Source organism: Piliocolobus tephrosceles, chromosome 12 (genome assembly GCF_002776525.5).
Source record: "Piliocolobus tephrosceles isolate RC106 chromosome 12, ASM277652v3, whole genome shotgun sequence".
NCBI lineage: Eukaryota > Metazoa > Chordata > Mammalia > Primates > Cercopithecidae > Piliocolobus > Piliocolobus tephrosceles.
In genome coordinates, this window is record NC_045445.1 from 43720455 (window position 1) to 43746313 (window position 25859).

At 38.8% G+C, this 25859-nt stretch overlaps 1 protein-coding gene across 2 annotated transcripts in view; it reads left to right on the forward strand.

Annotated features, from left to right (window-relative positions):
• Positions 1–10346: 10346 nt before the first annotated feature.
• AMMECR1 (AMMECR nuclear protein 1) overlaps positions 10347–25859 on the forward strand; it is a 132948-nt gene continuing 117435 nt past the window's right edge. Inside the window, exon 1 of one of the 2 annotated variants that reach the window (XM_023203065.2) lies at positions 10347–10981. In XM_023203065.2, coding sequence (XP_023058833.1) covers positions 10509–10981 — 473 coding nt within the window. In that variant the 5' untranslated portion in view covers positions 10347–10508. The remainder of the gene's footprint in view (positions 10982–25859) is intronic. The other variant, XM_023203066.2, reaches the window with a different exon arrangement.

Sequence of the window (25859 nt, forward strand, 5' to 3'; positions counted from 1 at the left end):
CGGCGGGTCAGGTCTAGGAGAGGGATAGCATTAGGAGAAATACCTAATGTAGATGACGGGTTTATGGGTGCAGCAAACCACCATGGCACGTCTATACCTATGTTACAAACCTGCATGTTCTGCACATGTATCCCAGAACTTAAAGTATAATAATAAAAAAAAGTCAAACACCAAAAAAAAAAAAAAGAAAGAAAGAAAAAAAGAAAAAAGAAATAGACGTTTGTTTTACTAAGCCATTATATCTTTGGGTCTACTTGTTAGAACACTTTATTTAGCTGGTACAGGCATTTAAGTTAGACACATTCTTTTATGTAATCTTTATAACCATTTTACGAAGTATATACTGATATGCAATTTAAGAGATAAGGAAAATGAAGTTAAATTACTTGCTTGAAGTTGTGCAGTAAATGAATGGGTGATATACTAAAGGCCTAAGAAGATGTTTGCTACAGCCCCAGCCAAGCTATGCTCATAGTAATCACTAGGCCTTGTTGTTGATCTGGGAGCAAAAGTTTGCTGAAGCAGTAAAAATATCATGACATCAAAATTTTCGCTGGAGCCTCAAGGCTAGTTTATAAAATTAACACCTTCCTCTTTACCTTTTAACTATTTCTCTCACTCCATAACTCTATAAACAGCATTTTGTTGCCTGTCTTTTCTCTGTGTTCATCATTTCCATCCAGATTGGTTCTTATTCTTTTCTAGCAGGCCCTATTATATTGATCTCCTCATTTATGAGACTAGAAAAGAATAATAATCGATGCTTTGAGGTCTCAGTATTTGCTCTTTTCAGGATAGAAGAGTTTCTGTTCAAGAATTGCTTGTAAGTATATTTCACTGAACACTGTAGTGATGACCATCAAAGAAATAATATTAATAATAATAACAACTACTTAAAATAATATTTCTAGGAACTATCCCTAATTAAATAAAACCCCTCCTTTGACCTAGTGCTCTTCTACAGCTACCATCTCATTTCTTTGTTCCTCTTCGGAGTCAAGTATTTCAACAGAGTTGTCTATATACACTATCTACAGCTCCCCACCACCCCATTCACTTTTCAATGCACTCCAGTCTGACTTCTGGCCCTGCCACTCTAATGAAACTACTCATGTTATTGCAACATGCAACCTGCATGTTGCCAAATATAATAGACTCTTCTCTATCCTCATTTTATTTGAAGTCCCTGCAGTATTTAACATCATTAACCATTCTCCCTTCTTAAAAGATTTTCTTGTTTGGATATTGTGACACAACACTCTGCTGGCTTTCCCACTACGTCAGTTGCTACTCTTGTTTAGTCTCATTGGCCAGTTCATCCCAATATTGTGCAGTGTCAGGACTCAATACTGGTTTTCACTTTTTTCTTTATAGTCCTTCTCTATTTTGTGTTGTCCAGACCATGGCTTCTAATACTATCTGTATGCTAACTCCCAAATTTATTTATCTAGTCTTGATTCATGACATGCATATCTGTCTACCTACTTCATATCTCTATTTGCATATTTAGTGGACACCTTAAACTTATATTGTCAAGAGGTCTTGATATCCTGTGGACCTGCTCCTGTCCTTATCTTTTCCACGTCAATATGTCATCACCACTTATTTGTTTACTCGAACAAGAAATCTAGTCATTATCATAAATTCTTTTCTTTTCCTGACCTCAACAAAATATGTGTCAGTAAGTCTTGTTGACTCTACCTCCAAAATTTACATAGAAATTCTCCCTTCTTTTTATCTTAACTGCCACCACCTAGGTCCAGGCCTATCCTGAATTACCGAAGTCTCCTGACTGATCTCCTTATTTCTGCTCTGTTCTCCTCCATTACATTCTCCAAATACCAGCAAAATTGATCTCACTAAACCGTCCAGTGTCTTTCCATTGCTCTTTGAATAAAAGCCAAATTATTTATCATGGCTACGAATGATCCACTCCTGTACCTCAATAAGGAAACAGAAGACTTGAACAACACTATACACCAACTAGAATTAACATATATCCATACAGCATTCCACCTAATAATAGCAGAATACATAATCTTCTCAAGTGCACATGAAACATTCTTCAGGACAGATCATAAGCTAGGTCATAAAAGAAACCTCAAAAACCTTAAAAGGATTGAAATCATACTAAATATATTATCTACCACCGTAGAATGAAATTAGAAATAAAAAACAGAAGGAAATTTGGGAAATTTACAAATATGTGGAAATTGAACAACACACTCCTAAATAACCAATAGGCCAAAAAGTCACAAGGGAAATTAGAAAATTCTTTGGGACAAATGTAAACAAACCACAAAATATCAAAACTTACAGGCCAGGCATGGTGGTTCACACCTGTAACCCCAGCACTTTGGGAGGCCAAGGTGGGTGGATCACCGGAGGTCACAAGTTTGAGACCAGCCTGGCCAATGTGGTGAAACCTTGTCTCTACTAAAAATACAAAAAAAATCGACAGGCGTGGTGATGCACTCTTGGAATCCCAGCTACTCACAAGGCTGAGGCAGGAGAATCTCTTGAACCCAGGAGGTAGAGGTTGCAGTGAGCTAAGATTGCACTACTGCACTCCAGCCTGGGAGACAGAGCACGACTCCATCTCAAACAAACAAACAAACAAAACAAAACAAAAGAAAAAAAAAAAAAGAAGAAGAAAATAAAAAGAAGCTTACAGGACGCAGCTAAAGAAGTGCTTAGAGGGGAAATGAGAGCTATAATACCTATATTTAAAAAGAAGAAATAATTCAAATCAATAATCTAACCTGCCATCTAAGAAGCCAGATGAGCAAACAGAAGCAAACAGAAGGAAAGAAATAAAGATTGAAACAGAGATAAATGAAATTCAGAATAGAAAAACAATAGAGAAAAGTAACCAAACCAAAAGTTGGTTCTTTGAAAAGAACAGCAAAATTGACAAGTCTTTAGTTAGAAAAAAAAAGAGAAAAGACTGAAATTACTAAAATCAGAAATGAGAGAACATTACCACAGACCTTACAGAAATACAGGGAATTATAAGAGGATACTAAGAGCATTTGTATGACAACAAATTAGATAAACCAGATGAAATGAACCAATTCCTAGAAACATACAAACTATCAAAAGTGACTCAAGGAGAAACAGAAAAATTTAACACACCTATAACAAATAACTAGATTGAGTCAGTAATAACAAATTAGTGGAGATGGTTAATGGCTATAAAAATATAGATGGAATGAATAAGATCTGGTATTTGATAGCACAACACTCAACAATAATTTATTGTACATTTAAAAATAACTAAGAGTATAATTGGAATGTTTGTAATGCAAAGAAATGACAGATGCTTCAGGTGATGCATATCCCATTTTCCTGATGTGATTATTGTACACTGTATGCTAGTTTCAAAATATCCCATGTACTCCATAAATATATACACTATGAACACATAAAAAAATTCAAACTAAAAAAAAAAATAAATTTTAAAACTACCAACAAAGAAAAGCCCAGGACCAGATAGCCTCAGTGGTAAATTCTACCACACATTTAAAGAAGAATAAACACCAAATCCTTCTCAAGCTCTTCCAAAAAATAGAAGAAGAAGGAAACTTCCCAAATCATTTACGAGACCAGTATTTTCCTGATGCCAAAACTAGACAAAAACATCACAAGAAAACTCAGACCATTGAATGTAGATGTACTATGAATACAGATGTAAAAATCCTCAAAAATACTAGTAAATGGATCCAGCAACATATAAAGAATAATTATGTACCATGACAAAGTGGGATTCATCTCAGGACTGGAAGGTTGGTTTACTATCCCAAAATTAATATAAACTATTAATTTTGTGGTATGTTAAAGTAATATACCACATCAACAACATAAAGAACAAAAACCACATGATCCTGTCAATAGACACAGTAAAAGCATTTGACAAAAAAATCCAACCTGTCATGATAAAATAAAAAAAAAAAAAAAAAAAAAAACACTCAACAAACTAGGAGTTGAAGGGACCTTCCTCAACCTAAGGGAAGCTATGAAAAATTCACAGCTAACATCATACTTAATGCTAGAAGACAGAAAGCTTTCCCCATTATATCTGGAATAAGATAAGGATGCCTGCTCTCATCAATTCTATTCAACATTGTACTAGAGGTTTTAGGCAAAGCAATTAGACAAGAGAAAAAACTATATCCAGATTGGAAAGAAAAAAAAAAAGAAGTAAAACTATCAGATGACACGATCTTGTGTACACAAAATTTTAAGAAATCCAACAAAAAACTAGTAGTAGTAAGAAATGAATTCACCTAGGTGGCAAGGTACAAGATCTAAATTATATAATGAGGCCAGGCGTGATGGCTCACACCTGTAATCCCAGCACTTTGGGAGACCGAGGTGGGCAGATCACTTGAGGTCAGGAGTTGGAGACCAGCCTGGCCAATATAGTGAAACCCCGACTCTACTAAAAATACATAAATTAGCTGGGCACTGTGGCGTGCACCTGTAGTCCCAGCTACTTGGGAGGTTGAGGCAGGAGAATTGCTTGAACCTGGGAGGCAGAGGTTGCAGTGAGCCAAGATCATGCCACTGCACTCCAGCCTGGAGCGAGACTCCATCTCAAAAAAAAAAAAAAAAAACTACAATGAACAATCCAAAACTGAAATTAACAAAATTATTCCATCTTCAATAGCATCAAAAAGAATAAAATATTTAGGAATAAATTTAACAAAAAAGTTTAAAATTGTAATCCCAACTTTGACTCTGAAGGTAAGATTCTAAAATGGTACCGTTAATTTGGAAAACAGTCTGTAGTTCCTGAAAAGGTTAAGCACAGAGTTACAATATAACACAATAACTCCACCAGTAGGTATATACCCAAGAGAAATGAAAACACACATCTACACACAAGCTTGTAAACGAATTTTCTTTGCAGCATTATTTATAACAACCCCAAAGTACAAATACCCAAATGTCAATCAATTGATGAATGGATAAACAAAATGTGGTATATCCATATAACAGTATGTTATTTGGCCATTAAAGGAATGAAGTACTGGTAGATGCTACAACATGGAGGAACCTTGAAAACATTATGTGAACTGAAATAAAGCAGACACAAAAAGGCAAATATTACATGATTCCATCTATATGAAATGCTCAGAATAGGTAAATCCATAGAGACAGAAAGGAGATTAGAGGTTGTCTGGGGCTGAAGAGGAATTGGAAGGAATGGAGAGTAACTGCTAATGAGTAATGGGGTATCTTTTTGGGGGGATTAAAGTGTCCAAAATTGATTATGTTGAAGGTTGCATAATTACATGAATATTCTAAAAATCATCAAATTGTAAAATTTAAATGGGTGGATGGTATCATTTGTGAATTATATCTCAATAAAAAGAAGAAAGAAAGAACAAACAAGAGAATTCTGGAGGAAACACGGAGCAGAGTGTAGCATGGGAAATTTCAAGCTCCTTAGAAAAGCCATATGCTACCATTAAGTATCTGCTGTAGAAATAGCAGCTTGAAGTTTTAGAAGACCATCAAATGGCATGAAAGAAATCTAGAATCCCTTGTGGAATCTCGTGGAGGATGCAGAAGGCAGCTGAGGATTAAGCAGCAGCCTACTTACCAGGCAGTGGCTGTGGCATAAGGTGAACAGCCCCAAAGAAAAGGCTGTACAGTGGATAGCCAACGTCAGGGGCCAGATGGAGAATCTGGCTGAAGTTTGGAGGATTAGCTGCACTACTAGGAGCTAGGGTAGGAATCCTGAATAGTAAGTAATGAGAGACGACTGAGCTTCCTGATACAATCATTGTATGTTACTCATGCTGAGAGAATAAGCCATAAATTGTGAACATTTAAGCAGTGAATAGAGTGAGACAAAATGAGCTACACTTCAACTGGGATCCAGCAGAGGTTATGAGGATCAGATTTCTGCTCCTTGGTTCCATGAGTGAGTTTGAACTTTAAATTGATTATTTGTACAAGAGAGACTTAACTCAGAACAGACTTTTATATTTTAATTGACAATGTTAATCCTCGCCCTGCCCAAACCGTGCCTCCAACCAACTGGAATAGGTGCCCCAGAACACAATGAGATTAGTCAAACAGCTATATTTTTATAATTAAATTTTGAGGTGAGGCCCATTGGGTTTCATCATGTACATTTTCAAACCCCAATATATGTACAGAAGCTAGTAGATGAATTCTTTTCAAAAGAGAGAAAAGAAAAGAACAGTCAAGTAAAGACTTTTTTAAACTATAGTAGACACCTTCATGTTTTGATTGTTCACAATTCCTCTAACTGCCCTAAATAACACCCTGTTTGATCATCTTCTTCCTAAGAAGCCTTTTTCTCCAATCTACAACTAGCTAGCTTTATTGATTCTTCCACATTCAGAGTAGATATTAGCATATCTAAATCTCATTAAGGAGTTTATAGAACTTTCTCTAAAGGAAAAAGGTAACAAAACAACATTCAATTAGTTTGTACTCAAGTTGACAATAGAAGATGTAAATGAAACAACTAGAAAACAAGGTAGATCATGGTGCTTTTGCTCATAAATGTGTTCATTAGATAAAGAATTTTGGAGAGGGATCTGTTTTGTAATCAGAAAAACAAAAACTGATTTACCAATTTGAATTGAAAAGTAGGTAACGAATTTCAGTATTTACTCACGTATTCATTCAAATATAAAAGGGAACTGATTACCACCTCCACCACAACAACCATGTGTTATATGTGTACAAGGTTAGATCAAAGTGGTAGCTAAGAATATTACATTCTGCAGTTGTTCAAGGATGACAGTTGAGAAAGTTTGATGACAGAGGATAAAAATAACACTTGTTTGGGCATAAATGGCAGGTTTTTTTTCAATGAAATATGTGAATGTTCCCCCTTTTACTTACAACCCCAGAAACCTAAGAAAATAATTTTGCAACATTAAGTTCACTACCTCATCAAATTATAATTATTCTTATTTTCTGAAATGAAAAAATAACTATGTTGTAAACACGAGAACAAATTGAGGCAATGATAATATATTAAGTAACTATTGGGTTTAATTCAATTACTAGCTTTGCTGCACAGTAAATAATATGCATAACCTCTGTTCAAGTATTTTTTTCCACAGTTGTAAAACAAAGCCTTTGACAGGAGTTAGTTAACAGCAATTTAGAGCTGCCTCTAAATTGCAGAAATAAAAATGCTCACAATTTGAATGTGCTTTGTTGACAAAGAGACTATGGCCTATTTATTTTTTTTAAGTGGAATCTTCAGCTCCCCGACTGACAGTCAGTTACAAAGAGAGGAAGGCACCTTAAAGTTTCCTCTGGAGGGTATATCACTGCACTCCAGTATCAGCAGTGGGTAGAAACCATGTGCTCTATCATACTTTGACCTTTATACTTCAAGCCAAGAGAATCCTGAGCAAGGTCAGTTTTTCCATCCACGCAGTGTACACTTTGCATAGATGTAAAAAAAATTTTTTTCACCGAATTTGTCCTGTGGATTTCGTTTATGTTTGAATGAAATGTTTCTTTTTATGCTGGTGACTTTGCAAGAAAACCAGGCCAGGAGAGGCATTTCCTCAAAGGCCTAAAGGAGACATTATCACCACCACCACTACTTGCCAAGGGATTTATAAAGCATCTTGAGGCTCAAGGTTAGTATGGGAGATGAGCCAGGCTCAGGAAAAGTTAACACAAAGATAAAGGTTAGTGTTTTCCCCCGTTTTAGTTAGCCAATACAACAAAGTACTTAGATAGTAACCCCTAGCGGTCAGGTAATGATGTCTTCTCTGCAATTATCACATTTGTGTTTGTCTATTTTCTTTATGCTAGTGAGGTTTGGAATTGGAATTGAAAATCCTCTAGGGAAAAGCTATTTTTGTAATTCAGCTGGGGTGTCCTTGTCTTTGGGTTTTCCCATTGCATCAGTCCCTTAGCCTGGCACGATAGCCATGATAGTGCTTTGTCTTTTAGATGAAATGCAGAACTAAGGACATGACTACTGGTGCTTATTAAAGATTCCTTGCTATTTTTCACAAGAGTAGGGGCGTTAGACTCTTGTCTACTGGCCAAATTCTAAATTGGGAGATTACATTCTGCTTTCCTAAATTCCCCTAGCAGAAGCAGCCATCCATGATATCCTACTTTGCTTCCTGTGCTAAACTGTTTTGTGATGTCATTAAATGGCTCTGGATTTTTACTCTAGAAATGATCACTTTAGTGGGGTGGGGAGTAAATCGATACCTATTGTCTGATATTATGTTCAATCTAGTTTCAAAAAAATTAAAAGGAAGGCTGTGATAGTTAAGGACAAAGTACAAAACACCCTAACGTACAAAATACCGTAACGTACCAGTTGTTGTGGTACTTTTTTAAAAAAACCAATCTGCTTTGTCTTCGGTAACATAGACAAAATATTAATGCATTTTTTTTGTTCCACTAGTAGTTGACAAAGAATTGTTATTTGTTTCAAACATAAGGTTAATTCTAACAGTGATGAAGTTTGAGAGTATGAAATTACATATCACTGACCAATTAAACTATCTCTTTTGTCTTTAGGCTGCACCTAACCATTCCAGACTTTCATTTGTCTATCTCATAAAATCTTTTTGGAAGGAGATTTTTTCATCTTTCCTTGGTAACATATTTCAGTGTCTCTCAATCTTTCCATAAAAAACAAGTTCTTATTTCTGTTTAACCTCGGTTGCACCTGCTGGAGTGTAATGTCACTATCTTTTGTACATCAGTAGCCTTATTATCATATATTGCTAGTGAGAGGCAATATAGTATAATGGCATGGTTTTTGGAATCAGACATGCCGGCATTCCAATCCTAGCTCTGTTACTTTCTAGCTGTGTGATGTTGGGCAAATTACTTCTGATGTTTAATAGCCTCATCTGTTAATGAGTAACCTCAGAGCATTGTTGTGAAGATAAAATGAGATAATATCTTATTCTGAAGGATTATGGGGTAGGACGAGGTATGGTACTGGGCACCTAAAAAGCGTTCAGTACATACTATAATAGCTATTTATCTGATTATGTGCATGTATCTGACTTAATTCATAAACTCTTTGAGAGTGGGAGGCATACTTCCTGCGCACGCCCTGGATTTCAACAGAAGTATAGTGTTGTGCACATAGTATGGTGCAGAGGCTCAATATTACTGAATGAATAAATTGTTTTGTTTTTATTCCCTGAGTGGAATGAACAGCCCCCAGCTATCTGCAAGATCCCATGCATGTAGATAAAAGGTGACAAAAATCAATCTGCAGTTTTTAAATATGCAGATACCTGACTTTATCTAGATGTTTTAGCATGGTGTAGATACAATGCAAATAACTTACGCTCTCTATTTCTATCAGGTTCATTTCTGCAAATTTTAACATTTATTGTCATTATTTTTATTATTAAGCTACACTTAGGCACCTAGAAAGGGACTGACTCATATGCCTCCTCATCCATCCAAGCATTTGAGAAATTTTAAAAATGAATATTAAGAGCTAATTATATACTTAAACAAAATCTTTCAATTTGTGACTAAGTACATTACCTTCCCTATTTATCTCTAAGATCTGAGCACTACAGATAATATTCCTAATTGCTTTGTACCCAAGCCAAGAAATAAAAACCAAAACCAGAAAAGTCCACCACTGCAAGTCCCAAAGCACAATTAATATCTTTGAACCAGTGAAGTATTAGTTAGGACTTTATTTTTGGCTTTTAAATGTTTACAAAGGGCTAGGAGGGTGAGTTGGGGGGAACAAGTACAAGATACATAGATTCAATCGGACTTGAATATTTCTCCATAAGGAAAGAGTATCCTGGTGTGTGCTTAGGCTGGAATTAAAAAGAGCAGCGTGGCCATTTCCCCGACTGCTTTGTACATACTTAACAGGGGCGGTCTCAGGTATGGAGCTCCAGGCACCTGCTCGCTCACACTCCAACAGTTCAGAAACCCGTGTATTTGAGGCCGGGTGGCTCAGGTTCCACGTAACTGGGCTTAAGTGTCATTAATACTACTTGCAGCGGGGGTCACTGAGCTGTGCTTTGGGACCTGGATGCTTACTTCGGACTTTTCTCCTTTCTTCCCCCCTGCCCCCACTAGTTTCCCTTTCCCTCCTTCCTTTCCGGGCGTGCCCACCTCTTCCCTTAGCTCCCACTTTCCACTCTCTGACTCTTGTTTCCTTCACCTTCCTTTCTAATCGGCTTTCTGTCTTCCATCCTCTGCCGGCCGCAGAGATTGAGATTCGGGCTGGGGCTGCGGCTGCGGCTCAGAAGAGGCACAAGTCCGGCGGGACAGGCGCGAGGCGCCCAGCCGCGAAAGCGAGGAGCGCGCATCGAGGTGGGGGCGCGCGCGGGGCAGCCGCGTGGCTAGGCAGACGGGGCCGGGAACGGCGCGCGCGCGCCCCGCCAGCCTCTGGCGCGCCCCCGGCGGCCTGGGCCGCAGCGTGCTCGCCCCCGCCGCCAGCTCGCCTCACTTATGGGTCGGAAACGCTGCGTGTGGGAGACTGTTCCAAGATGGCGGCGGGTTGCTGCGGGGTGAAGAAGCAGAAACTGTCCAGTTCGCCCCCCTCTGGCTCGGGTGGCGGTGGTGGCGCCTCCTCCTCCTCCCACTGCAGCGGAGAGAGCCAGTGCCGAGCTGGGGAGCTGGGACTAGGAGGCGCCGGTACGCGGCTCAACGGGCTGGGAGGTCTAACCGGAGGAGGTAGCGGCAGCGGCTGTACCCTCTCTCCCCCCCAGGGCTGCGGCGGCGGCGGCGGGGGGATCGCCCTGTCGCCACCTCCGAGCTGCGGAGTGGGGACCCTACTTTCTACCCCGGCCGCCGCCACCTCTTCCTCACCCTCCTCATCGTCCGCCGCCTCGTCCTCATCGCCGGGCTCCCGGAAGATGGTGGTGTCAGCAGAGATGTGCTGCTTTTGCTTCGATGTGCTCTACTGTCACCTGTACGGATACCAGCAGCCCCGGACCCCCCGATTCACCAACGAGCCCTAGTGAGTACCGTGCCCTCCGCCGCCCTCTCCCTTGCGCTCGGGATGGGGCTCAGAGTTGAGGCAAAGTGCGAGTCCGCCTCCCGGCCGGCGGATGCCCCTGCCCTCTCGCTGCCCGGGTCCCCGGAGCCACTCAGTTGAACTAAGGGCACCCTGCGCTTTTTGCCCTCCGAGGCAGGCACCCCACACTTGGAGCAGGGTGCTGCTGCAAGGGATGGCCCCGTGGCTCCTAGAGGTGTTAGCTTTCTCTTTGCGATGACTTCGAGGAGTTTTGACCCCTTTACTTGTCTTCTTCACCACCCCCACCACCCCTCACCCTGCCCCGGTTTTGGAGATCTGGGTTACTCAAGGTGTTGACCTCTCCTCACATTGGTTTCCGTTACCCCAAGTGAAAGCCCCGCCAGTATTCCCGCCCCGCGTACCTTGCACATGGAGAACTACTATCCCATTGCAGGGCGAAAAATAGCAAGTATCCAACTTCTGTTAGTGATGGAACTTAGCTCTGGAGCTTGTGAGGTTACCCATCTTTTCCTCTGGGTTTCCTTGTGCCCTGGGAAGGGGGGAGGTTTCTTAAAACACATTTTCCCTTACTACTTATTTTTATCCAAATACACCCATTAAAATGTGTTTCTCGTGAAGCGAGCGCACTGCCGGCTTCCTCACATTTGAAGAGTGAGACCTTTTTTTTTTTTTTCATTCCACTGTCTGGATAATAGCTCATTCAAAGAGAACTGTCCCCACAGAGCCACTGTCAGTTTGTACATTAAGCGTGCATTCGCTTTTGTGTCGATTTCACTTTTTAAGAAATCCATATTATACTCGATGATTTGAGAACAGTTAAATAGTAAATGTGTAGGAATTGTTATGGTTTCCTTTGGTTTTGTACCTTAAATTATCTTACCCTTCAAGTGTGTGGTTGAAAAATTTTAAAATAGCACTGTTACAGCTAAAAGCCAGGTTAATTCTAATCCCTGTCCATTTGCATGTGTGGGAGATGGGGCATATGGTTTTTTTTTTTAATGTGTAAACTGAATGTAAACTGACTTTTTGAGTTAAATGCTAGACAGAATGTAAAGACCAAGAGAGGGCAGAATGAGAAAAAGTGCAATTGCTTTTATTTGAGTACTTAGCATCAACAAGAAAAATAATACAGGAAAAATTTCAGTAAAGTACTGAAAGGCATCACCCCCTTTTCCAGCTAAAAGTGCCGCTTGTCCCCCATATCATAAATACCTTAATTGATGTTCTTTTAAAACTGCTCCTTTTCATTTTGTGAGATTAGAGGATTGGACTACTATTGTATAAGTATAAACACTTCTGCCTAGACTAAAATATTAAATTAATATGTAAAGTGGAAATTACAATAAAGTGTCCTGGAAATTGTGCATTTGTACTGTTTGTTTTATTTGGCTTTTATTCTTTAAATGTCTTTAATTTTGTATGACTCTTCTGTGGTCTGTGCATTTTCTTTTAGACTTGGTTAATCTTTGGGCATTGGTTCATGAGAAGTGCATGAAAGAGCATCCAGGAGAACACTTTGTCAAACAAATATCTTTATAAATTTCATAGTGTTAATTCTAGAAGCTTAAATCCTAAGTCCACACCTTTATTTAGCCAATTAATTTTTTGGTTAAGAAGTAAAATTGATTTTGAAAAGACTGCCATGTAAAAAAATCTATGAAATACTTATTAGCTTGAGTCACTTATTTGTGACTTTTCTGCCTTCTCTTGGATGTCTGTGACGTATTAAAGCTAGTCCTGGGATGATACTTAGGTTGGCTCTGCAAAGTCATGGGACTGCAAAAATTCACTCCTGTTTAGTTCTTGAGCTGTTACATGAGTTTGGCAAAGGCTGCTTTAGTATTCACGCTCCATTGCTCCAAAGCATATGAGAACACACTTTCAGGAGGTGCTATTTTCACACATTTTAAAGTGAGTTTGGGTTAACTCAATGACTATAGCAAGAATTTTAAAAGGAAAGTGAGCTTGACCAGTTCATACAGAAAATGCTTTTGAAAATATCATTTTAACAGTAGCCACTTTGCACACATATTTAGATATTATTCTCTTCAAACACCCCAGCCCCTGGATTTCTTTTTCATGGAATTAAGCAGATGATAGGACACACTTTTGACTGCTGTGGATATGTTGAAACGGTGGTGGAAGAATAATAACTATTATCATTTAGCAGACCTTGAATGTGTCAAGTATTCTATAAAATAACTAATGTAGAGTAGACACTGAAGATGACCAAGTGGAGAATGAAAGTTCACTTAAGTGGAAAATGGACTGTCTTATTTCCATATATCTTCAACTCATTTTTGAGGTGTACTGTGGAAAATTCAGGAAAGCTTCCTCATTATGGGAGGGAAATAACTAAGCATTTCAACAGTGCCTTAGTAAGTACCACACATTTGTCTTTCTGTTTTACATATTTAACAGCATTGTGTACTTATTAGTGTTGCTTTATCCTAAGTGCCATAAGACATAAACAGACATACTGGGATTTTTTTTTTCTCCTAGTTATTATCATGTCATGAGCAGTGTGTTTGCCCACCAGATGTTGTGCTTTTGACAATTTTAACTTCTCATACATAAACGCACACTCTTTTCATCCCTTCCCAGGACTTTTCTCTCAGAATGTCTGTAACTGGTGAAATCCTCGTTTTACGGGTTTAGAAGCTCTAGATCCATCAGTTAGTCATCCTTCCACTCAGTATTGAGGGGATGTCAACATATGAACAGGCTGTCTGGATACAAATTCTTCACTGTTGCTCCCATTTTTTGATTACCTACCCAATTGCAGAAAGCATTGTACAGGCAAGTTTGTGCACAGAAATCTGGTTAAAGACATGAGGAAAACTTAACTTTACTGCATTTTGATATTCAAAATCAGCAGTCTTGGATTTATGTCAGGGAGCCCAGATAGCTATTTTATAGGAACCTGTTTGCTACTATAAAGGGATCCACTGTGCCAGGTGTTGAGCTAGTTAGACTCCAGAGCAGTCATTCTTAACTTTGGCTGCACATTGGAATCACTGGGAAGTTATTAAAAATATTGATGCCTGAGCCCCAACTCCAGAGATTCTGACTTAATTGGTCTTGGATGGGGCCTGGGAATCAGGATTAGTAAAAGCTCACCAGGTGAGTTTAATGTGCAGCTAAGGTGGCGAACCACTGATTATATTCTACTGCGTCTTTCTCTTGAGATTTGGATAATTTGGGCTAGGGTAGTGCCTTGGAATCTGTATTTTATGAGCGCCCTAAATTTCAGTAAACAACCGATTTGAGAAACTCTTGCATTGTGGTCTGCAGAAGACATCACCCGGGAAATCATTACAAATGTAAGCTCTCAGGCCCTGCCTCAAACCTGCTGAATTAGAGTCTGCATTTTAACAAGCTTCTCAGGTGATTCTTATGCACATTAAAGTTTGAGAAGGACTAGTTCTCAAACTTTGTAGTACATCATAATCTATGGTGCTTGTTAAAACACAAATTGTTGGGCCCCATTCCCAGAGTTTCTGATTCAGTTGGTGTGGGGTGGGGCTGTGAATTTGCATTTCTAACAAGTTCCCTGGTGATGCTGATGCTACAGTTCCAGGGCCACACGTTAAGAACCTAGGGAGAGAGAAGTGAGGACCTGAATAAGTACTTGAACGACTGTAATGGAATGGCAATTTTCAAGGCCAGTTTTCAGTATAAAACTTCCTGCTTCTGTGTCACTATGCTTTAGCATGTTCATTCTAACTTAGCACCCAGGAGATTGAGTGCTGCCGAGAGTGTAAGAGTCTGAGGTTCTCGGGATGGTTTTAGTTGAGGGGTGAGGGCAACTCTTGGAAACCTGTGGTATGATTTTAGGTCCTTTTTCAGAAATTGTTAAATGTAAGGAATACATTTTAGGAATTAAAAACATTACAAATATGATACCTTAAGGTGAATTGTATTGATTTTAATAAGTAAAGCCCCCTTTGTTCCCATAAAATGCTCTTATGATTCTTTCACTAACATATTGTGAAAAGATTTTAAAAGCTTTTATTTATGCTTATGGTTGCTGGATTTCATTTTAAGACCCCCTCTGTAACAAAAATATGAAATGATTCTGCTAAAGCACTGGGATTGTTCAGTCTTATATCTTTAATGCTGCTGCGTGTCATGTTACTTGAACTTTTAATCATCTTACCACCTTTGAAGTTAACGCAATACTACATTTTTTATGGACCATAGCACATAGAAGATTCTTTATTATTAAAGTACATCAGTAAGTGTGGTTTTACATTGCAATTAATTAAATGTATTTTTAAAAAAATCCACTCCCAGATATGCAGATTGTGAGACTCTGAAGAGGTGTTTGAACAGTTAACTCTTTCTCATCTTGCCACCGTAGTCAAGTTACTGTTTTTCAGTGTGCATGGGAGGAATTGGGTTGTGTTGGGGAGTAGGCATTTTGTTTCGACAGAACTGTAGCAATCCTATTGCACTATCAAAAAGATGATTTGATAGAGCAGCTCAGGTTAAAGTGATATTAAATTTGCATTTTTAAACATGAGCCATTATATTTCTATGTTTTCTGATGAAGATTGACCAGAATAGCCAGAAGATGTATCTGTCTATCACAGATGATGCCATGAGGCCATGACAGATTTCCCTTATCCACACTAACATAATGGTACTAACTTGCATTCTCTGGTCATAATGTATAGTTTTTCTTGTAAAAGAAAAACACTGTCTGAAAAATTGTTGAGTCTTTTTGAAGGTGTAACTTTTTTTTTTTTTAAACAATGTTGATTCCCATTGAAAGACAATCTGATGTCATACCTTACAGATAGAAAAGAAGGCAGGCATCTCCCCAGTTGTCATTTGTTCTGTAAAAGCCATCAGTGACTGAGCTAGAAGGATGGAGACATATAAATCATAAAATTGTTTTTATATCCATGCATAAAGGTGTATGTGAGACAAGGTATATTTAGTTAAAAAGAAAATGCTTATTTTGCTTTCTCCCCCATATGGCCAAACGGAGTGATAATTTAGCCCATAATTTTTCTTGCTTATGAATTATGTTTGTGCTGCACTCAGGTTTCAGTTAGCGGGTGGCAGCCAAGTAGGAATCTTTGCTGAAATCTCTTAGTCCAATAGGAAGAAAGACCACTACCGAAAAAGTGAAAAATGGTCTGTTAACCCATGCATGAGTTGTTTTTCTAAGTATGTGTTTCTCAGGCACATGTTAACATTTGTGGTGTTGTCCTTTTAAAAACTGTATGCTTTTTGAAACCAAATTTGTGTCATAAATACTAAAGCCTTTAGCTACAGTGGATTATATTTTTGAAGTGAGTTGCATTTCCTATTTATAGATAATTTTACTTTTTGAGAATTTATGTGTGAAACACTAAAACTTGTGTAATGAGATTAGTTAGTTCCCAAGTTTTCCTGATTTCAATAGGCATTATTCTGTACTCTCGATGTCACACATGCTTGGCTCTTATAAAGCAGCACAATGACCAGGGCTTTTACATTTAAATTTTGTTAAATAGTCTCTTTTTCAAACTTGTGTAATAATGTCTCTTTTTGATACTGTTCTGAATCAATTAAGCTAAGTAAGTGAGGACCAGCAGTAAAACCCAGCATCTGCCAAGAATGGACCCTCAATGTCTAAGCTGTCTTTCCACAATCAGTAATTGGGCAGTTGCTCACAGGACACTGGAGACAGTGTGGGAAACCAGTGGTTGTGTAGGTGGGAAGAGTAGATTCCCAACAGTAAGCTTATTTAGAGTTTAGCTTCTGTAGTTAGTGTTGCTAAGAGCAAAAATGACCCACAGCTTATGTAGTATAAAGAAAATAACCCAAAGGAAGAAGTACAGTGTAATAGTATAGTTGGTTGGGTGGAGCATATTTTATGTTCAGTCCAACTATAAGTGGCATCTTTTGTATCAAGTGTGGGTGTATTTTCTACAGCTCTTAATGTTTGAGACATTGAAACTTGCTCAAAGTTAAAAATGTTAGTGTTGAATAGCTGAGTGGAAATTATATGTCACTGGAGGAAAAACACCCTGTTTTTGTAAAAAAGCATGTACATTATCCTGAGTTCCATGGTTGGAAACTAGAAAAATAGAAGAACTAGTTCTATCCTCACAAAGTTTACAGTCCTGTTCAAGATATGATACTATTATCAAAGTTGCTTGAAATACTTACAAAGCAATATATCCATGATTGTAGATTAATAAAATACACGTAAAATACCTACACATGGAAATGACACGGAATAAAGGAGTGGTCAGGGAGAAGGCTATAGGCAGGGAATAACTGGAACCAAGTTTTGAAATGGAGGAGGTACAGACATTATTGGTAGAGTCTGTTTGACCAGTAGATCTTGAAGTCTTACTTGGTTGTTCTTAAACCCATTGCTGTCACCACCACACCCCTTGCCACAGGACTTGGGGATTCCCAGCAGCTGTCTTCAGTCAGCAACTTTCACTCTCAGCATTCTTCATATCACTCCCCTTGCTCTGGTCTCTAAGATCATAAAACTTCAAGGAAATTAAAAGTAGCCTTTGTGTTGAGAATCCTCTGGGGAGGCTGGATAAGAGATCTTGCATCTGCTTATAGTTTCTTGTATTAGGAAGAGAACAGGATTTGCAGAAGAGTCCTCTAGAGTATCAGATGAATTGGGAGAAGAGTCTCAAGATAGGGGAGACTAACTAGGCTTAAGGTTATGAGGGCAGTAGGAAAACTGACATTGGAAAGTGGGAAAGCCACCCCAGGGGCAGAGTTTGTGAATATAGGAATGTTGCAAAATTAAGAATTGGAAGAAGTTATCAGCATATGCAAGGGCTGGTACTCTAGGGCCAGGTTTTGTGTAGGAGTGGAAAGATTGTAGCTCACCTGTTTTTGGCTTCCATCATTGCCTCTTCTTTTCTTGGCTCTGTGCCTAGCTATTCTTGTGCTCAGAAAAAAGTTTGTTAAACAGCTCTGTTGAAATGGCTATGAAATTTGATCACAGGTATAAGAACTCTCCTCCCCTTTCCCTCTTCACCTATTCCCAACTGTATCTAATTTGGGAGAAAGGATGAGAAGACACGTCGGTTTATAGAATTTGTATCAAATATAAAGATAGCTGGAATAGCTTTTGGATGAAGACCTGTGATTAGGTGACTACACGTGCATAGAGAGGCACTGCAGGGAAAACAAAACAAAACAAAACAAATTCTGGTTGCTTGGCAGAAGTGAAAGAAGAGAGGCTTTGAACATAATTCAGAGTTCATAAGCCTGGGGAACCATGAGGATGGTGATGCCATTAAAAAATATAGGGGGAATATGGGAAGAAACAAATGGTTGGGCAGGTGAAATAGATTTCTTACTATGTGTAGTTCCAAGTGTTGGCAATTATCAAATGTTATTTCTTTTTGAATTACCAGAACCACAGAGCAGCAACAGAGCTATTGTGATGTTTTGGTTGGTCCCTTGGGATCACTCCCCGACTTTGTGACTTTGAATGGCTCAGATAAGTAGATATCAGTGATAGTTTTCAGCTTTGTACTGCTAGTAAAAATACCTGGCAGAATTTTGGGTTTCTTTAATGTAGGTTTTTACATTTTCTTAGTCTTCAGGCTTATCAATTTGTAAAGCAGGCAGTGATCCTTTTATTTCCTTATGTGTATATCATAGCACAGCCTTGAGCAAAATAAAGCCCCGTGGCAGGCCATCTTAGGAACTCATAATTTCAGAAGTAAAAGGAAATTTTTGAAGGACTAGAAGTGCCTTTTGGTGCAAGATTCTAGGTTGTGTGTCCTAAAGCTTAGAAAGTAAAATAGATTGAATCAAGCTGGATCTGTTTTGAGGCTTTGCTCAATGATGAAGGATGGATGTTATGAACCAATGGGATCAGCCATATTACTTTAGAATCTTTGCAATCTTCAGTGGATGGGCAAAAGTGAAAAATTCTGCTTAAATAAAGGCCTACTAATATTAGTTTCTTTCAATAAGGTCTGTGATAGTCTTGATGATTCTTGCCTTTTCCCTGTCTGTTTCATACAGATAATCCACATTGTTACCCAAAGCCACATGCAATGCTGGGATAGCACAGTTGACTGTGTTATGCAATATCCTGCCAGAAGATGCTGACCAGTTCTCTAGTAATAGAAAGTAGTGAGATTGAATTAAGAGCCTATATACTTCACCTTGCCGTTCCATATACTTTCGCTGTGATCTGTAAGCATATTACATACAACTTTAGTAACATATTTTCTATTGAGATCTTGGATTGCTGCAAGGTGGTAACATCAGATTCTCTGCTTTGCTTCAGGTGTTAGTGGATCTTTGAGTCATTCTTATAGAATGGAATATCTGAAAAAATTGGTTTTGATGCTGTTAGCTTAGGGGTCCCACAGCAGTGTATCTGCCTCAAATAAATGCTTATGTGCTAGTTACATTAGTGTGTTTCTTTTCTGTGACATCATTATTGCTTATAGTAGCCTAGCAGCCACACGGTTAGGTTTAGGTACTTTGGGGTGCAAATAAATTATATAGCTTGTAAAACCTGGGCTTCAGTACATAATTCATTGTAGCAAGGCAAATACTTTGTGCTGATTTTGAACAACAGTGAAGTGTTTAGATTGACGGGTGCTTTTTACATCCTTTTTTATATGGTAAGTAGAAGATGGCATTGGTGATTTATTCAATAAAGAGGAATCTCATGAAGTCTTTGCCCTTTTTCCATGTTACTGTAGGTGTTCTCAACACAGTTCATGAGTTTCCCTATGATAATGACAAAAACAAATAAAAAAATTGCCACAGCTTCTTTCGCATTAAAACAAGCCAATAAAAAACTTGCCACTAGCTTGGCTGGGTACTTGATTTTGTGGAATAGGTCTTTGATGTTAGGAGTATTAAAACTTTTTGTTGAGTTCACAGATCCATCTACCCCCACACTCTTCTACTTGTCCATTCAAAAAACCCTCACAAGAACAAAAAGGAATAATATTCTATTTTTCTGACACTAATGAGGTGGGTGATATGTGGTTTGTGGTATACTTTACTCCACAAACTCCTCCAACTATTGTCCTGTCTGGCAAGTTGTTTTGTGGAAATTGACTCTCCCACATTGTAGGCATTGGCTGTGTGGAGAAAGAGAGTCACATGTGGCTTGAGGCAGGGACAGAGGGCTTATGGGAATCAGGGAGGGAGTAAAATGAATTGTATTAAAGTGAAGTGAAGCATGGATTCAGGGCAGAAAAGGGAGACTGAGCACCTGATCTGGAGCAGGAGTGCTTTTTATGTTTTGCGTCATAAAACTTAGATGTCCCTCCTTTAGGACCAATGGCGACAGCATTCTTGTTAAAAAATAATTATTCTGGGCCAGTGTGGTGGGTCACGCCTGTAATCCCAGCACTTTGGGAGGCTCAGGTAAGCGGATCATGGGGTCAGGAGATCGAGACCATTCTGGCTAACACGGTGAAACCCTGTCTCTACTAAAAATACAAAGAATTAGCCGGGTATGGTGGTGGGCGCCTGTAGTCCCAGCTACTCGGGAGGCTGAGGCAGGAGAATGGCGTGAACCCGGGCGGCAGAGCTTGCAGTGAGCCAAGATCGTGCCACTGCACTCCAGCCTGAGCGACAGAGCGAGACTCTGTCTCAAAAAAAAAAGTAATAATTATTCTGGCTAGGTGCTGTGGCTCACGCCTGTAATCCCAACACTTTGAGAGACCGAGGCAGGAGGATTGCTTGACCCAGGAGTTCCAGACCAGCCTAGACAACATAATGAGACCCCCATCTCTACAAATTATATATTTGAAAAACTTAGCTGAGCATGATGGCACGCGCCTGTAGTCCCAGCTACTCGGGAGGCTGAGGCGGGAGGATTGCTTGAACCCAGGAGGTCGAGGGTACAGTGAGCTGTGATCATACCACTGCACTCCGGCCTGGGCGACAGAGTCAGACCATGTCTCCAAAAAAAAAAAAAGAAAAAAAAAAGTTTCTATCATAAAAAAATGCATATCATGAAGTTTCATAATATGAAGACCTGCTATGGGTCCTTTTAATACTTCTAGGAGACCACATTGAAAACCATTTGTACGGCGTCTTCAGAATGAGGCCTCTACATAACTCTGGAAGCTGTAGGACAAGTAGCTTTACCCAAAAGAGCATGAATGTAACCACTCTCCTGTAATTATCCTTACTTATTTTTCTTGACTTGTCTATGCAAATAGTTATAAATACTCAGGTATTCAGACATACCTTCTTTTTAGGCCTGTATATTTATATTAATAGCCTCTACTTAGATGTGTGAAGTTTGTTTCATATAGTTTGCTCACAGTTATTATCTATAACAAAGATTATGGAACAGACACTATTAAATGATAGACCTAGGTATAATTTCTGACTGGCTGCAGAATACAGTCATGCAAAGGTACTTACTTATCTCTTTTGTACTTTATCTTAGAAGGACCTACTATGGTCAATTTAATTTGTAAATTACATTCTCACAGATGAGTGTCAGCAATTTTTTGTTTATCAGTTTATCTTTTACATATAGGCTGCTTTTACTTTACTTTTTTTTTTTTTTTTGAGACAGAATCTTGCTCGGTCACCCAGGCTAGAGTACAATGGCATGATCTCGGCTCACTGCAACCTCCGCCTCCCGGTTTCAAGTGATTCTCCTGCGTCAGCCTCCCAAGTAGCTGGGATTACAGGCACCTGCCATCATGCCCAGATAATTTTTGTATTTTTGTAGAGATGTTTTCCAGGCTGGTCTTGAACTCCTGACCTCAGGTGATCCGCCCGCCTCGGCCTCCTGAAGTGCTGGGATTACAAGCATGAGCCACCACGCCCAGCCACTTATTTTTTATGGTTGTAAAAAAGATGAGATTTTACCCTCTTAGTAAATGTTTAAGTGTATAGTAATGTTAACTGTAAGCACTAGGCTTAGCTTAATTTTTAAAGGCACATAATAGTGGCTTTACCTAAAGCAACTCATTTCTTACAGGAATTTTGGGAATCCTTCACAAATTAATCCTATAAACTTACTGGAGGGGCCAGGCGCGGTGGCTCATGGCTGTTATCCCAGCACTTTGGGAGGCCTAGGCAGTGGATCACCTGAGGTAGGGAGTTTGAGACCGGCCTGACCAACATGTAGAAACCCCGTCTCTACTAAAAATACAAAATTAGCTGGGTGTGGTGGTGCATGCCTGTAATCCCAGCTACTCTGGAGGCTGAGGCAGGAGAATCGCTTGAACCCGGGAGGTGAAGGTTGCTGTGAGCTGAGATCACGCCATTGCACTCCAGCCTAGGCAACAAGACTGAAACTCCATCTCAAAAAAAAAAAAAAGTACTAGAGGTACACAAATCCTTTTTATAAGAGAGCCTAATTTAGGCTTTGAGGTATTTATTTTTCCAAACCTATTGAAAGTTACGAATAAACTAAAGGAATTAAAATCAGAAGTAACTTTTTTTTTTTTTTTTTTTTTTTTTCCCGAGATGGAGTCTTGCTCTGTCACCCAGGCTGGAGTGCAGTGGTGTGATCTCGGCTCATTGTAACCTCCACCTCCCAGGTTCGGGTGATTCTCCTGTCTCAGCCTCCCGAGTTGCTGTGATTACAGGTGTGCGCCACCATGCCTGGCTGATTTTCTTTTTTAATTTTTAGTAGAGATGGGGTTTCTGAGGAAATGTGTTTTCTAGAGAGATGGAAAATTGGAAGATAAATTGCATAAGGGGATATTATAAGTAAAGCCTTTAAGTCTATATGTGTATATATAGACTATATAACCATTTCAGTTAAGCACTTCTTGAAATTGCTTCTTATAGCATACACGCTTATTTCTAATGAAAAACTTACATATAAATGTGACAGTGGCATCTGTGAAATAATAGTTATGGTCAAGTTGCAAGTCTCAAAATTTGTTTGTTTGCCCTGTTTTTGTACAACCAGTATGAGGCTCTCTATCATTAGCTGGGGTGTAGACATTTTAAAAATCATATCACTGAATTGTAATGTATCAATTTGGGTTTTGGAGCAGTATCTAACTTGTTCCATTTAGAGATGGCTTTGCACTTCTAAACAAGAAAGTAGAATTTTTACTATGATTATCCCTTTGCTTACAGACTTTTAAAATGAATATTTGTTGAAGTCTCAAGTCTTTTTTGCCAGTATTATCTTAAGACTGTGTTTGACATCAATACCTATCTCTTACGCTATGCAAGTACTCCTCTAATATTATGACTGGTTCTAATATTTCATTTCAACAAGTAATACAGCTGTTCTGGGTAGAACACTATGCTAGACCCCTTTATGAGTATGGGTGAGAAGTCTGTAAAATAGGCATAAACCATGCTTCATGTCCTTAAAAAGCTTGCAGTCATACTGAAAAGACAGGATTCATGAAACAAATAATGACGTCACATATGATTCAACAGCTAAATGAGTGATGGAGACAATGATGTCTGTAGGACTCATTGTTTGGGTAGACTAATGTGGGCTAAGATTGTACAGGAAGGCTTTACAGACAAAATAGGATTTCAGCTAGGTAGAACGTTCATAGATGAAAAAAGCAGTCTAGGCAGAGAAACATCTTAGACACAGGTCAGGATGAGCATTATACAGTGGTCAATGGGTACCAATCAAAAGTAGGTTGAAGTGGGGGCGAACCTAGTAAGAAAGGTGACCTGTAAGGAGACTAGCCATAACAAGCATTGGGAAATGAAGGTCTAACAGTTGACAGTTTTAAACTTTTAATGGCCTGTGAGTGGCCTCTTTCCTGGTAAAATTTCTTTTTGTCCATTTAATTATGTCTCACCAGCACCTTTAATGTTGTGAATGTCATGAAGCCTGGACAAGAGACTAGGAAATAACACAAGCAGGTGTCTGCTCTGTAGACAAAGTGCTTTCATCCTTCAGTACGCATTCAGCTTAAGTCAGTTAGATTAACATTGGTTATGTCACACTGCCTGAGTGCCTTCTGTGTTCAGTGATCTTTTTTCTTCTGAGCTTCAGTGTCTCAAACATGAAGTTAGAAAAATTGTCTAGCTACAAAGTTATGTAGTTTAAAAATACCATAATTATGATACAATTAAATGGTTTGATCACTTTCTTTCCTCTTAATGAATAAATTTTACTTGGATATTGCAAATTTAACTGAGATAATTTAGGTACTAGGGATTATAATAATTTTAGGAAGATTGTGAATGATGACAGTCTTCTTTATGAAATTAGTTTAAACATAGATTAGGCTAATGGGAATGTTCTTTATGGTTCTTCACATGAGCTTTAAGAATGCTACAACTCTAAGAAACAATCTATATAAGCAAACTTGTAAAGGTTTTATACTATTATTTAGAAACAAAATTCTAAAATAGTTTCCTGAATTACAATGAGAAGCATATTTTTAGTTATGTTGAGGAATTATTATGCTTTGAAGGAAAAAACAAGCAAAATTCTCAGTATTTTAGCTGACGATGTGTCTTTAAGACATAAGTTTAGAACTTAAACTTCTTTTTCAGTGATCACTGTAAAATTCTATTTTAGTAACTCCCTTCTGTTATTCCCAGAATATGTTTTAGAATATAAGAAAATTATTTTCCAAATATGGGACTAATCTCTGACAGATTGTAAAGCATGAGCATTTTATCAGTGTACTCAGGAAACAGAAAACAACACTAGCATGATGCTCACTAACAGTGTTCTCTATGTAGTCAGTTTATGTCTATAAGTAAATGAACTCTCCCTCTTATAGTCGAATATGCAATTTGAATTATATACTGTTACACTGAGGAGGAAAAATACCAGATATTAACAGAAAATAGTGGTAGTACAATATTTTTGAATTAAAAGTTGTTGAAGAAGAGTTGGATGTTGACCCTATGTAATAATCATAGACTCCTGCCGCATAATGGGATACGAGGCCAAATGGAATCCAGTGGTTTTCAGTACAGACCACACAGAGGTTCCTGATCACTTTTAATATCCATAAATCTTTATTAACAAAGGTGGATGCCCTCATCAGGGGAGTGGGAGGCAATTTTGTTTATAGAGGGTTGAACTATTTAGATTTCAACTTCATTTTTCACAGACTTCAAACAACGTGCATCTTAAATAGGCACCTCCATAGTGTAGAGCACAACTGGGGGAAAAAGTCAGGGCTTTTCTGTTTTGACTGTGGCAAGAGAACATGCAAACCCATTTTAAAGTGAAAAAAATGGATGTAGGTCCAACGGACGCCGATTCCTGTCTCCATTGGGCTACACATAGAACCTTTGCTTCTGTTTATTTCTGCTCAGTCTAGAGAAATTCAGATCAGTTCTTACAGAAGAGGAGTGCTTTAGTCTTGAAGGTTTCTTTCACTTTCATTAAGTTATATTCACCATCTCATAATAACCCTTCATTAACTCTTAACTAATTTAAATAATTTGTACCAGTCCAGCACGGCCTCAGGTCCATTCATTTTCTCAGAATTGTTATATTTATTTAAACACTTTTTACTTCAATCTTTCCCACCCCAGATTTGAAGTATACATTTAGGAAAATCAGTCAATCTCTCTCTCTTTTTTGTGGTTTTTGTTTTGTTTTGTTTTGTGAGACAAAGTATTGCTCTGTCGCCCAGACTGGCGTGCAATGGCGCGATCTTGGCTCACTGCAACCTCTGCCTCCTGGGTTCAAACAATTCTCCTGCCTCAGCCTCCCAAGTAGGTGGGGATTATAGGTGACTGCCACCACGCCTGGCTAATTTTTGTATTTTTAATAGAGATGGGATTTCACCATGTTGGACAGGCTGGTCTTGAAGTCTTGACCTCAGGTGATCCACCCACTTCGGCCTCCCAAAGTACTGGGATTATGGTTGTGAGTCACCGTGCCTGGCCTAGGAAAATTCTCCTCTTACCCGTTCTTCAACATAGTTTC